Consider the following 13,801-nt stretch of genomic DNA (forward strand, 5'->3'; position numbering starts at 1 on the left):
GTCATAAATTGCTTGAGTGTTAATTTTTGAGATTGAGTTGCAGTAACTGATCTCTCCATTGTTGCAGATGCCTGACATAGTGGAGTTATGTAATTGAAACCACCAGCATTATATTAAATTGGTTTAAATATTAGCTTTATTTAATTTTCTAAAAAATTGGTTTTGCACATATTCTGAAGAGTGTTAATATACTTGACCAGAAGAGGGCAGTATTTATGCAATACAAAAAAAAGCTAGTCCCTTGTATAAATATGTTCATTTTTTAAAAATTAAAAATTTTTAAAAATTGTGATGAGACACACATAACATAAAATATATAATTTTAATCATTTTTAAGTGTGTAGTTCAGTGGAATCAAATACTTGTACATTCCTAATGTTAAATATTCATCGCCACCATCTGTCTTCATAATGTCTTCATCTTATTAAGCTGAATTTCTGTACCCGTTAAATACTAATTCCCCATTTTCCCCTTTCCTTAAACTCTGGCAACCACCATTCTACTGTCTGTCTCTATGATTTTACCTATTCCAAATCAGATGTTCATTTTAAACACATTTACATGCCAAGTCACTGAGCTTGTGCATTAAAGATGATAAGTTAAGCCCCTAGCCTCAAGGTGGAGGAGGCAGAGAAATGAGCAGATGATTTAATTGAAATTCAGGATTTTCTGGCTGAGAGGACTATTTGAACATTTGGGACACCCATGAGCACGTGTAAGTCATTGGGTAAGTAGGAGTGATAGAAAAGTCCTTCTTGAGGGAACATCTTCCACCTGGTGTCCTGAGGAGCACTGGGAGTCAGTCAGGTGCAGTCAAGCAGAGGCAGCCCACAGGCGGAGACACAGAGGCGGAAAGAGACCATGGCACATATTTAGGGCCCAGGAGTAGTTCATTTTGGCTGCATCATGGCAGCATATCAGGTAGGAGTGGCCTCAAGTGAAATTAAGGACATAAGCAACCATCAGACCAAACTGTTCAGATCTTGAGGAGCCTGATAGGTCAGGCTGAGGAGTGTGGGCTTTTGAGGAAGTATCTTAAGAAAATCTCTTTTGTGGCATTGTGGTGAGTGGTTGGCCATTAGGAGGCTGCTGCTGAAGTCCTGATGAGGGATTGGGGTGTGGAAATGACAGTGACGGTAAAGAGCCAGGTATGCTAACTACCAGCAACCTTGAGGATTGTTTAGAGCAGGGATGGGGAATGTCCAGCCCAGAGGCTGTGTAGGACCTGTGAAGTCACTGGGTCTGGTCCTGCCAGGGCAACCACAGGTGGAACTCTAAATTTTTAAATTGATAATTTTGTATGACCTGCAGTTGATGTTATCAATATGCAAGTGGCCATTGGCAGAAAAAAGATTCCCTATCCCTGTCTAGGGTGTAGAGGTGAAGTGACTGTATGCCCAGGGATCTGGCATGGGTGTGGTAGATGGTGCCTTTTGCCAAGGCTGGGAACAGAGGTGGAGGAACAGGGTCTGGGAAGGTGAGAATGAAGTCAGTGGGGGAGCGTGTCTAGAGGAAGTGTCAGTGTGACAGGCATGCGAGAGCCAGCAGGAAGCCTTTGGAGGCCGCCTGTGTCAGAGGACGGAGAGAAATCTGAAACAAAGTGGAGACTGACCAAACGCATGTCAGAAGCTTTGCAAAGACTGGAGACCTCTGAGGGAGCAGTTAATTGTTGCAGGGTAATTAAGTAAGATGAGGACTGAGGGCAGCTGTGGCATGGTGGGTAAAGCCACTGTCTGCAGTACCAGCATCCCATGTGGACACTGGTTCGAGTCCTGGCTGCTCCACTTCCAATCCAGCTCCCTGCTAATGCTCCTGGGAAAGCGGTGGAAGATTTTCCGAGTCCTTGGGCCCTTGTACCCGTGTGGGAGTCCTAGAAGAAGCTCCTGTCTCTTGGCTTCTGATCAGCCCAGCTCTGGCTCTGGCAGCCATTTAGGGAGTGAACCAGTGAATGAAAGATTTTCTCTCTCTCTCTCTCTCTCGCTCGCTCTCGCTCTTTCTCTCTCTTTCTGCCCCTACCTTTCTGTAACTCTGCCTTTCAAATAAATAAATAAATTTAAAAAATAAAAAAAGATAAGGACTAAGGAGACCTTCAGATTAGCAACAGAGAGATCAGTTATTGCCCTCCAGTCACTGAGGAATAGTCCAGATTGCAGGAGGCTGAGAAATGATGTTAGGCGAGGCATGTACTCAGTGAATGTCTTGTTTGTGGAGGGGAAAAAAGGGGATAAGTTGAGTGCCTCAGGGGGAAGTGGATCTAGGAGAGACTTTAGGACAAAAAAGAAAAAGGATAGGTAGATAGCCTGGGGCATATTTAAATACAGTGGGGAAAGCCAGCAAAAAATGTTGGAGGCCCAAAGAAGAAAAGGCATAAACAGTAGAATCAGGGGTGGATTGCCACACTGCGCTTTTAAGGAAGCAAGCAAGGTAGGTGGGTAGGAAGCCAGGAGGGTTGGTGGCCTTGTTCTCCATGTGAGGAAGAGCCATCTAGACTGGGTAGGAGAAGGATGTGAAGGCTGTGGTAGACGAGGCTGGATGAAGGCCTGGGTCTGGCAGTGAACTTCTGCTCAGTGAGTGTCTCAGACAGGGAGTGTGAGGCAGTACCAGTTAATGTTAGGTCCAGAAGAGAAGTTACTAGCATGGGCCAGGATGAAGGAAAATCAGCAGATTCAGGAGGTACTAAGAAATCCTTTTAAAAATTAAATAAACTTAATTTTTAAAAATTTTAATTTTCCACCTGACTTTTGTATTGTAACTACTAAGGTTGGGCAAATTAGTATGCAAAAGAATAGGAAATAACTATGAAAGCCACATATTTTACTTACATAAGCTTGGTGGTATGAAAATTTGTTTAAGTTAAAAAACATTCTAGTGGGTAAAGTGGTAGATGGTAGAATGAATAGCAGGGGTATTGGATGAGCTTCATTAATTAGAATTGCCCTGGAATCCTGCCTTCCTGCAAGCCCTACTGCTCTGCTGTTGCTACATTCTACCCCAGAAATAAAGGTGTGGCTGAGAACCTAGGGAGGTCCGCTTTACAGGGCTGTGTCTGTTGCACCTTCCTCCCCAAGACACCGTCAGTTCCTGTCGATTGTGAATGGCAGTCTCCTCTTAAATGTGTTTTTCTTGCTCCTAGTTTGTGACCGCTGGTCAGTGCTTCCCAGACCTGATCTCCACCATGACGTCAACAGATTTGGCCATTCAGCAGTCTTATACAACAGGTAATTGAAGAAGTACTTGCCTCTTTTCTCTTTTGTTGAAGATGATATAAAACATGAAGAAGTAGAATTGAACTTTATAGGATTTCCATCTTTTCAGCTTGTCGTGAAATTATGTTGGTGGGAATTTCCTGATATATGTTAAAAATATTCTATGTGAAGTATGAAATGTATAAAGTATATAAATTACTTTAAGCGCCACATTTGTTATCTGATTTTGTTAGTGTGCGGAAACTGGTGCTGTCTGACTGCATGAAACAACTAATGTTACATTTGTGTGTGTCACTATCTTACGTCTCCTGCTATTCTTTGCAGTTCTTAGGTTGTCAGATTGCTTGTACTTGCATCTGAATGGTGAAAAGAGGTTTGAAAATAGAGAGGGCACTTTTTTTTTTTATTTTTTCATTTATTTGAGAGTTAGAGTAATAGCGGGAGGGAGAGTCAGAGAGAAAGGTCTTGCTTCTGTTGGTTCACTCCCCAAATGGCCGCAACGGCCGGAGCTGTGCCCATCGAAGCCAGGAGACAGAAGCTTCCTCCCAGTCTCCCATGCGGGTGCAGGGGCCCAAGCACTTGGGCCATCCTCCACTGCCTTCCCGGGCCACAGCAGAGAGCTGGATGGGAAGAGGAGCAACCAGAACTAGAACCGGCACTCATATGGGATGCTGGCGCTGCAAGCAGAGGGTTAACCTACTACATCATGGCGCCAGCCCCAACAGGGCACTTTATATAGAGGATAAGGAAGGAGAACAGAAATGGGGAGATTGTGAAGCTTCATATGGATCATGTATGCCGTCTTTGAGTAATCTGAAGTCTGTACCTGCATTTTACTGTGTCACTCAAAAATGCTTGGCACTGAGTACTAGAAGTTGTTATAAATCTGCCCTGGAGAAGTCTCAGTCAAATAAGGAAGTTTCAGAGTGGCCACTATTTTTAAAATTTTTAATTTATTATTTATTTTGATTTTTTATTTTAAGAGGCAGAGAGAGACACACACAGAGAAAGATCATTCATCTGATAGCTTACTCTCCAAATGCCACAGCAGCTGGGGCTGGGCCTGGCTGAAGTCAGGAACCTGGAACTCAATCCAGGTCTCCTGCTTTGGAGTCAGGGACACTAGTGCCTGAGCCAACCTGCTGCTACCTGCCAAGGTGTATTATCAGCAAGAAGCTGGAATCAGGACCTGGAGGCACTGTAATGTAGAATGCAGGCACCCCAGGTGGCAAGTTAGCCACTATGCCAAATGTTCGTAGCTGGAGTGGCTGCTCTTACTTGTTGTTTACAATGCACTTTTAAGGTTTTTGAGAAGTTATACAGCCTAATCACATTGATTTTCCTCACTTTTGTTTCTGCTATTATTACTGCTCTTAACCTTTTAAAATTCTAATGTTCATAAACCCTAAAGCTATGCTATAATCTCTTGCATTATGTTAGAATTCTTTTGACATTCAAAATTTCCATTGTGATGATGAAAGATGAATATAACTTGGATTAGGAAAAATAAGAAAGTGACATTTTGGATAGGTTGTGAAGAAAGGGTTGGCAGGATTTAGAAATTAGGTATTTATATAGTAATTAGTTTTTTAGGAGTACACATGGTCTCACTAGGAGAACATTTGATAGTTTTAGACTAAAATAGTTTTTGACTTCCTTGCTAAGTTGAGGTGTTATCTTAAATCATAATGTGATATTTCCTTAGTAAAGAAGACCTTAGATCTTTCTAGCAAGTGCATCTTGAGATTTTCATCTGAAGAGTGGGGAACCCTTTTGTCGTCATCTGACCTCTGGGTATCTGGCCTCAGCTCTCCTCATCTCTATGTCCCTCGGTTCTCCTGAGGTTTGGTCTTGATAGTCACTTGTTAAATGGAAGCTATTAGTACTCTCATGATAACTAGTAAATGAATCTTATGTTAAAACTTTTCTCAGATCTCACCCAAATTCAGAGAAAAAATGACACTTTACCATAGAAGATTGTTTTAGCATGAATCACAACTGGGAAGGGCTTGTCTGAGTTCTGACAATGATTTTGTTTTGTGTAATTCCGGTGGTGTGTTTGAGCCATGGAATGTGAGTATCTGTGAGTACAGGACAGGGTTTGAAGGGGCAGAGAACAAGGAGGAGGGCACATACAAAAAGGTCAGGGTTTTGAGTTAATTTTAATTAACTGTAATTGAGGAGAAACTTGGATTCACATAATTCCTTCATGTTTTAGGTTGGCGAGCTGTGTGCTGTTTACTTGTTATCACTGTGGCTTGGAAGGAGAAGGCCATGGGGCACTGGAGGAGAAGTAGCTGCTACTCTCAAGTCGCCTGTCTCAGGCATCTGTGAAGGCGTCCCCTGCCCCATCCCCTCGCAGAGCCCGTGTGTAACCAGGTGTATTCAGAATTGCAGAGCTCGCCAGCTGTACTGGGAGCAGGAGGGAACTTGTTTCCTTTAAGGAACAGATTGACTAGTGGAATCCAGCATGTTTAATGTGATATTAAGTCAGCCAACCTTGTTTTAATTGTCGATATGAGCAGTTTGCAAGTGTGTGTGTGCATGTATATTTATGATAGGGTTGCATTTTTAAAAATTTTCTTTAAATTTATTTGAAAGGCAGAGTTACAGAGAAGCAGAGAGAGAGATCTTCCATCCACTGGTTCACTCCCCAAGTGGCTGCAATGGCCGGAGCAGGGCCAATCTGAAGCCAGGAGCTAGGAGCTTCTTCTGGGGTCTCGAGACCCACATGGGTGCAGGGATCCAAGGACTTGGGCCATCTTCTACTGTTTTCCCAGGCCATTGCAGAGAGCTGAATCAGAAATAGAGCAGCTGGGACTGGAATTGGCACCCATATGGGATGCTGGCACTGCAGGTGGTAGCTCAACCCACTACGCCACAGCACCAGGCCCTGAGGGGGTTGCATTTTGAGACATGCATTGTCAGGCACTGTTATCATTGTTGGAACATAATAGAGTACACTTGCATAAGCCTCGATGGTATAAATCAATCACTCCATGGCCTCTTGATGCAGTAAAAGTTTCCAGTTTTGGGGGCCAATGTTGTGGCATACCAGATAAAGCTGCTGCCTGAAATGCTGGCATCTCATATGGACTCCGGTTCATGTCCTGGATGCTCTACTTGTGATCCAGCTTCTTGCCAATGTGCCTGGGTAAAGCAGCGGAAGATGGCCCAAATCCCTGGGCCCTTGCACCCACGTGGGAGACCCAGAAGAAGCTCCTGGCTTCTGGCTTCAGCCTGGCCTGGTCCTAGTCATTGTGGCCATTTGGAGAGTGAACCAGTGGATGGAAGATCTCTCTGCCTCTCCTTCTCTTTCTGTAATTCTGACTTTCAAATAAATAAGTAAATCTTTTTTAAAAAGAGATATGTGCAGGAGAGACCCATTTCTAATATTACCCATGCAATACTAGTGCTAGAAGTTTAATGTGGTCCTTGAAATAGAATACAGTTAAGGAAAATGCAAGTAATTGATGTACCTCTCTTCCCTCCTTCCTTTTCTTCTCTCCTCTCTCCCTCTATCTTTTCTTTCCCTCCCTCCTCTGTGTGTCTCACCCCTTCCCTTTTTTTTTCTTTCCTCTCTTTTTTCTTTCATTTATTTGAAAGGCATAGTGACATAGAAGGAGGGAGAGATACCGATAGGTATCTTCCCATCCTCTGATTTACCCCCCAAATGTCTGCAACAACCAGGGCAAGGCCAGGCTGAAGCCAGAAACCTGGAATTCCATCCTGTGTAAGTGGCAGGGGCCCAAGTATTTGGCCTATCATCGGCTGCCTCCCAAGTACATTAGCAGAAAGCAGAATCAGAAATGTGGAGTATCTGGGACTTGAACCAGGCTATAATATGGGTGTGGGCATCCCAAGTAGTGAATTAACCTGCTGCACAACAACACTTGCCCCAGAGTCTTTTAATTTACCAATTTTCACAATAATGTACTGATTTCTTTGTCTAAAGGTCACAAATGAAGTTTCTTTTGGGGGGAAGAAAGGAGTACTTGTGTCATTATGATCACAGATCATAATGGCTCTTTGGTGAGCATCTCTTCACATTAGCTAATGAGATTTTTTGATACTACCCTAATTCATTCCATGACGACAGGCTCATTATGAACATTTCTTGACCCAGGCATGAAATTATGTTTCTCTAAAAAGTTCTAATTTGGAAGGGTTGGGGAGGGGAGGAGAATGGTTTTTAGATACCACAATCTAAGTACTAGTCCTATTCATATTCATTGTTACTGGGTTGGTTATGTTTCTAGGTTTTTTTGTTGCTGTTGTTAATATTTTATTTGACAGAGTTACAGATAGAGAGAGAAAGGTCTTCCTTCCATTGGTTCACTCCCCAAATGGCCACAACAGCCGGAGCTGTGCCGATCCGAAGCCAGGAGCCAGGAACTTCTTCCTGGTCTCCCATGCAGGAGCAGGGGCCCAGGGACTTGGGCTACCCTCCACTGCTGTCCCAGGCCATAGCAGAGAGCTGGATGGAAAGAGGAGCAGCCGGAACTAGAACTGGTACCCATAAGGTTTGCTGGAGCCACAGGCAGAGGATTAACCTACTGTGCCACTGTGCCGACCCCCTCTAGGTTTTTTAAGAAGACAAGTTAAAGAGAAACTGTGTTTTTCTTGTTTTAAAAAGAAGATGGGAATGGGCATTTGACATAGCCATTAAGATACTGTTTGGAATGCCACATCCCGTATTGGAGTGACTGCGTTTATGTACCAGCTCTGCTCTCAATTTCAGCTTCCTGCTATTGCAAACCCTGGGAGGCTGCAGGTGATTACTCAAGTACTTGGGTCCCTTCCACCCTTTTGGGAGACCCAGATTGAGTTCCTGACTCCTGGCTTTGGCCTGCCACAGCCCTGGCTGTTGTGGGCATTTGGGGAGTGAGCTAGTGGATGTAGGATATGTCTGTCTCTCACTGCCTTTCAAGTAATTAAAAATACATAAATGAACATTTAAAAAAGAAAAGTGGGGGCCAGCACTGTGACGCAGTGGGTTAATGCCCTGGCCTGAAGCGCTGGCATCCCATATGGGTGCCAGTTCAAGACCTGGCTGCTCCACTTCCGATCCAGCTCTCTGCTATGGCCTGGAAAAGCAGTAGAAGATGGCCCAAGCCCTTGGGTCCCTGCACCCATGTGGGAGACCCGGAGGAAGCTCCTGGCTCCTGGCTTCAGATCGGTGCAGCTCCAGCTGTTGCAGCCAATTGGGGAGTGAACCATCGGATGGAAGACCTTCTCTTTCTCTCTGCCTCTCCTCTCTCTGTGTAACTCTGACTTTCAAATAAATAAATAAATAAATCTTTTTTTTTTTAAAGGAAAGTGAATTCGATCTGTATTTGTGTTTTGTATTTGTGTTTCTTCCTTCAGTAGATAAATGATCATACTCTGCTTTGCTTTTTGTTTTCCTGCACATAACCGTATACCCTGAATACCTAGGATCTCACTCCAAAGCAGTACATAGAAATCTTCCTCATTCCTTTTCATATCTGCCTGGTATTCATTACAAGAAAGTACCCTAGTTTATTCATCACGTCCTCAATTGAGGGATATTTTAGATTGAATCCTTTGCTATTCTTAATGCTTGACGAGCCTCAGGTATACTTCTGTTTATAATTTTCCTATTGATCTTTATACTAGATTTCTAGAGATGTGATTTCATATTCAAAGGTAAATACATAGTTTTGTTAGATATTGCCAAATTCCCCTTCATAGGCTGGTGGCATTCTACATGCCCAAGAACATGTATGAAATAGCCTCACCAACCTAGGTATTGCTCTGCTCGGGTGGAGTTTTTCCTTTACTACTCTGACAGGTGAGAAATGCTGTTTCAGGCTAGTTTGAATTAGCATTTCTCCTAATGACTAAAGTTGAGCATCTTCTCGTACGCTTAAGGTCATTCGCATTTTTCACTTGTAAACTTGCTGAATCCCTCTTTATATTAGGGATATTCCTTTTCTTGTAACTAACTGGTAAATAATTTTTCCTACTGTATCACCGTCCTTTTACTTTCTTATAGCATTATTTTCTACGTAAAAATCTTTTTAATTATATAATGAAAATTTGAGTCTTTTTTCCTATCTTCTGAATTTTAAGTCATAGGGATGCTTTTTCTGCTCTCCAGTTAGAGAGATGTTTATTCATTCTTCTAGTACTTGTGTGGTATTTTTGTTGTCGTTTCTTTTTATCTTGGGTTTAGTTGTCTCGATACAGTTTACTGAAAAGTCCATCTTTTCCTCAGGAATTTCAGATCCCACTTTTGCCGTGTACTGAATTCCCACATTCATTTGTACAGGTGGCTTGTTGGAACTATTTTGGTGGTCACAGATCCGGATAAAACGATGGAATTGGGGAGGGAAGATAATAAGAATGTTTTTTTGAGACCTTGAAAAATAATTTCTTAGAAGTCTTCGGATCCATAAGATTGGTCTGTGAAAAGCCCATCACACGGTTGTTATGTATGTCTTCTATAAGCACTTTCTCTCCCTTTCTTTCCTCTTAGCACCATGTATGTGTTCGGCGGTTTCAACAGTCTCCTCCTCAGTGACATCCTGGTGTTCACCTCGGAGCAGTGTGGCGCACACCGGAGTGAAGCTGCTTGTTTAGCTGCAGGGCCTGGTGTCCGGTGTGTGTGGGACGCAGCGTCATCTCAGTGTTTATCCTTGGAGTTGGCATCTGAAGAACAAGCAGAAAAGTTAAAATCAGAATGTTTTCCCAAAAGAAGTATGTTTTTTTCTTTACTTAGAATTTAATTAATTTGAAATCTCAGTTTTTCTGGATTATGAAGGCACTTAACATATATATATATATATATATATATATATATATATATACCTTTCATGTTCACCTTCTTATTCAAAATTATTCAGGCATGACTTGTGCAAGGTCCTTCTGAGTATTTGAGAATTGATTGGTAAACATCATCATGTGGCTCCTAGAAGTGATCTGAGTGGTGGGAACAAAACCATCTTGGAATTGCATGGACTTTGTATACCATTTCCAGAGCCTGGCTGCAACTGGCTTATTTAATTTAATATTTAAAATATTTGTTTATTTGTATGAAAGGCAGAGTGACAGAAAGAGAGAGAGATCTTCCTTCTGCAAGTTTACTCCCTAAATGCCTGCAGTAACTAGGATAGGTCAGGTTGAAGCCAAAAGCTCAGAACTCCATCTAGATCTCCCACATGGGTGACAGGGATCCAAGTACTTGGGCCATTATCTGCTGCTTTCCCAGCAGGAAGCCAGATGGGAAATACAGGCGCTGAGACTCGAACTGGCACTCTGAGATTGGACGCTGGCATCATTAAGTGGTGACTTAACTTGCTGTGTCACGGTACTTTCCTGTTTTAATTTTAATTAAAGTGCCTCCAATATTGTATTTCACAGGTCTAATGCTAAGGATGAGATTTGAGGGTGAATGCAGAGAAGCTATTTGAAAGTAAACTGTTCTGGTGAATAAAGGTAGAATAGTTGTCGTTGCGAAGTATTCTCTTCTAGTGCTTCTGTTTAGCACAGTTGCTGAGGATGAGCGGTGATCCCTGCTTTGAGAACCTCCCTTCATGTTTCCCTAGCTGTTTTCTTCATCTTGTCTGCTTATCTTCTAACCGTTTTGCTCTCACATAGAGCACAGTACACCACAGTGAAGTAACATCTGAGAAAGTACTTTAAGGGAAGGCTGGGGCCAGCACTGTGGTATAATAGGTTAAGCCTCTTCTGCCTGCGGTGCCAGCATCCCATATGGGTGCTGGTTTGAGTGCCGGCTGCTCCACTTCCATTCAGCTCCCTGATAATGACCTGGGAAAGCAGTGCATCGAAGTTGGCCCAAGTGCTTAGGCTCCTAAATGCTCCCAGTTCCTGGCTTCACATCATCCCAGCCCCGGCTTTTGTAGCCATTTGGGGAGAGAACCAGCAGATGGAAGATCTCTCTCTCTCTCTCTCTCTCTCTCTCTCTCTCTCTCTGTAACTCCCAAATAAATAAATAAATACTCTTTAAAAAAAATTAAGAGAAAGATCAGCATTGTGGTACAGCAAGATGCTACAGCTTGAAATGCCAGCATCCCGTATCAGAGTGCTGATTGTAGTCTTGGCTGCTCCACTTGCTATCCAGCTCCCTGCTGTTGTGGTTGGGAAAGCCCCAGAAGATGGCCCAAGTCCTTGGGCCTCTGCACCCATGTGGGAGACCTGGAAGAAGCTCCTGGTTCCTGGCTTTGTATTGGGCCCTGCTCCAGCTGTTGTGGCCATTTGGTGAGTGAGCTGGCAGATAGAAGATCTTTCTGTCAGTCTCCTTAACCCTCCTCCCACCCTGTAACTGTGCCTTTCAAATAAATAAAAATAAATCTTTTGAAAGGTAGAGTTACAGAGAGAGAGAGAGAGACACCATCTTCTGCTGTTTTCCCAGGCACAGCAGGGAACTGGATTTTAATGACTCAGTATGAATCTGTTTGATGTTATCTCATCTTTGATGGCAGCTTCTTGTTTCACTCCATTTTCTGGATGGGCGCAGTTTTTAGCATGATGACCAGGACAGGAAGCACAGGCTATAACTAGGAGAAATGGCTCGGTCTCCTGCATTACTCTGGCCCCTGGGCAGCTTCTGGTGTTTGTTCATTCTGTTGATGATTGATATGGTATGGGGGGAGGGCAAGAAAAGTATTTGAAGAACCAGACCTCACTTCCGTTTTATGCATATCTGATAGTTGTTCATTTTTATCTATTTTTGTTTTTCACTTTTTGTGTACTTTTTTAATAAAATAATATTTCTTTAGATTGTTCATTTCTAAATCCCGTTTTAACCTGAATATCCCAATATATTTTCCTGCCAGTTTCAGGATTTTACTTCCCATAGTTTTTTTTTTTAAACCTCAGTTTCAGATTGTGCTCCACAGAAGCTTTCACAGTTGATGAATTTTTCTTTTCTCTATAGCTGTTGACCATGACAGATGTGACCAACACACGGATTGCTACAGCTGCACAGCCAACACCAATGAGTGCCACTGGTGCAATGACCATTGTGTCCCTGTGAACCACAGCTGCTCAGAAGGCCAGGTCAGGGGCTATTTCTCAAGGATTTCAGAAGATAGAAAAATCCTAACAGGGCTCATGTTTAGGTTTTAGTGTGTATGGCATAAATAATGGCTCAGAGTTATTTTTAAAATGAGATATAGGTTTGGATTTATACTGTTCAGGCTTTTTCTTTTAGGAAAGGATGCACTATCCATCCTAATTCCAAGGGACCTGTGAGACACATTAGTTTGTGTGTGGTGTTTAGAAGAAGATAGGACTCTTGCTTCTAGGCATGGCTGTACTCAGTGCTAGACCCTTGGTTCGAGGCTGGTATCAGCGAGCTCACTCCACCTGTGCAATGTTTGGGGCGCAGATGAGGGCTGGAGACTGGCACTGAGGCAAGTATTGAATTATGGAAATAATAGACTTTGTAAAGTTTCTTTATGTTATTTTGGTTCAATGTAACTTCAGTGCCTACCACATACAAATTTTAAAAATATAAGCCATAACAAGAATAAAAATATAAGATGACCCAGCTTTTATAGTTTTTGACAGTTTATAAAAGATTTAAAAAATAAACTTATTTATGTATTTATTCTTGCTTGTTTGAAAGGCAGAGAGAGAGAAAGAGTGAGAGATTGATCTTCCCTCTTCAGTCTGCTGGCTCGTTCTCCAAATGCCCATAATAGCAAGGTTGGGTGAGGCCAAAGCCAGGAACTCTGTCTGGGTCTTGCACATGGGCGGCAGAGACCCAGTTACCCGACCCATCACCATTGTGTCTCAGGATGCATGTTAGCAGGAAGCTAGAATGGCAAATGGAGCCAGGACTTGAACTAAGCACTCCAGTATATGATGTGGGCATCCCAAAGGGCTCCTTAGCTGGTGCACCTACCCCTGTAAGACATTCTGTGTCCATCTAATTTAGTTTGTAAAATGTAAAGCTTTTAGACTGTGGAGGAAATGGCATTAAAAGCAGCAAGTTCAACTTTCCCATTTTATAGACGACCAGGTTGAAGCATAGTGTTTTAAAAGAGTGGGTATTGCCTTGCCAATTAAAGCCATGTTCTTGAGCAAAACATTCTGCTGCAGTGCTGTTTCATCTGCATATTAATTTTTTGTATCTTTAGTTGCAGTTGCTTCCCAAATGACATTTTTGTTGTCTTTATACCCTATTGCGGTTCACCATGAGTTCTCTCTGTGGGTAACAGAGAGAAAAGCTCTTGTACGTTGTCTTCTAGATCTCCATTTTCAGGTATGATAATTGCCCCAAGGATAACCCAATGTACTACTGTAACAAGAAGACCAGCTGCAGGAGCTGTGCCCTGGACCAGAACTGCCAGTGGGAGCCCCGGAATCAGGAGTGTATCGCCCTGCCTGGTAGGCCTTGCAGGGGCATCTTGCTGTATGGGTATCTAAAATTTCCCCCTTCCCCCAGGGTTGTGCAGCCTCAGTTGGACCTAGCAGAAAGAATTCTAGCAGTCGATCTCCGACACTACCATTATGGTTGTTACTTAAAAAAAAAACACACACACACACACACTAAGATACAGTTCTTAATTATTTGCTTCTACTGTCGTTTGAAATAAAGTGAAGCA

At 42.8% G+C, this 13,801-nt stretch overlaps 1 protein-coding gene across 1 annotated transcript in view; it reads left to right on the top strand.

Annotated features, from left to right (window-relative positions):
- Positions 1-13,801, top strand: part of ATRN (attractin) — a 160,286-nt gene that overhangs the window by 82,671 nt on the left and 63,814 nt on the right. The window contains exons 11-14 of the mRNA XM_002710922.5: positions 3,134-3,218; positions 9,706-9,926; positions 12,127-12,248; positions 13,445-13,583. Coding sequence (XP_002710968.1) covers positions 3,134-3,218; positions 9,706-9,926; positions 12,127-12,248; positions 13,445-13,583 — 567 coding nt within the window. The remainder of the gene's footprint in view (positions 1-3,133; positions 3,219-9,705; positions 9,927-12,126; positions 12,249-13,444; positions 13,584-13,801) is intronic.

The sequence above is a fragment of the Oryctolagus cuniculus genome, chromosome 11, assembly GCF_964237555.1.
Source record: "Oryctolagus cuniculus chromosome 11, mOryCun1.1, whole genome shotgun sequence".
Taxonomy (NCBI): domain Eukaryota; kingdom Metazoa; phylum Chordata; class Mammalia; order Lagomorpha; family Leporidae; genus Oryctolagus; species Oryctolagus cuniculus.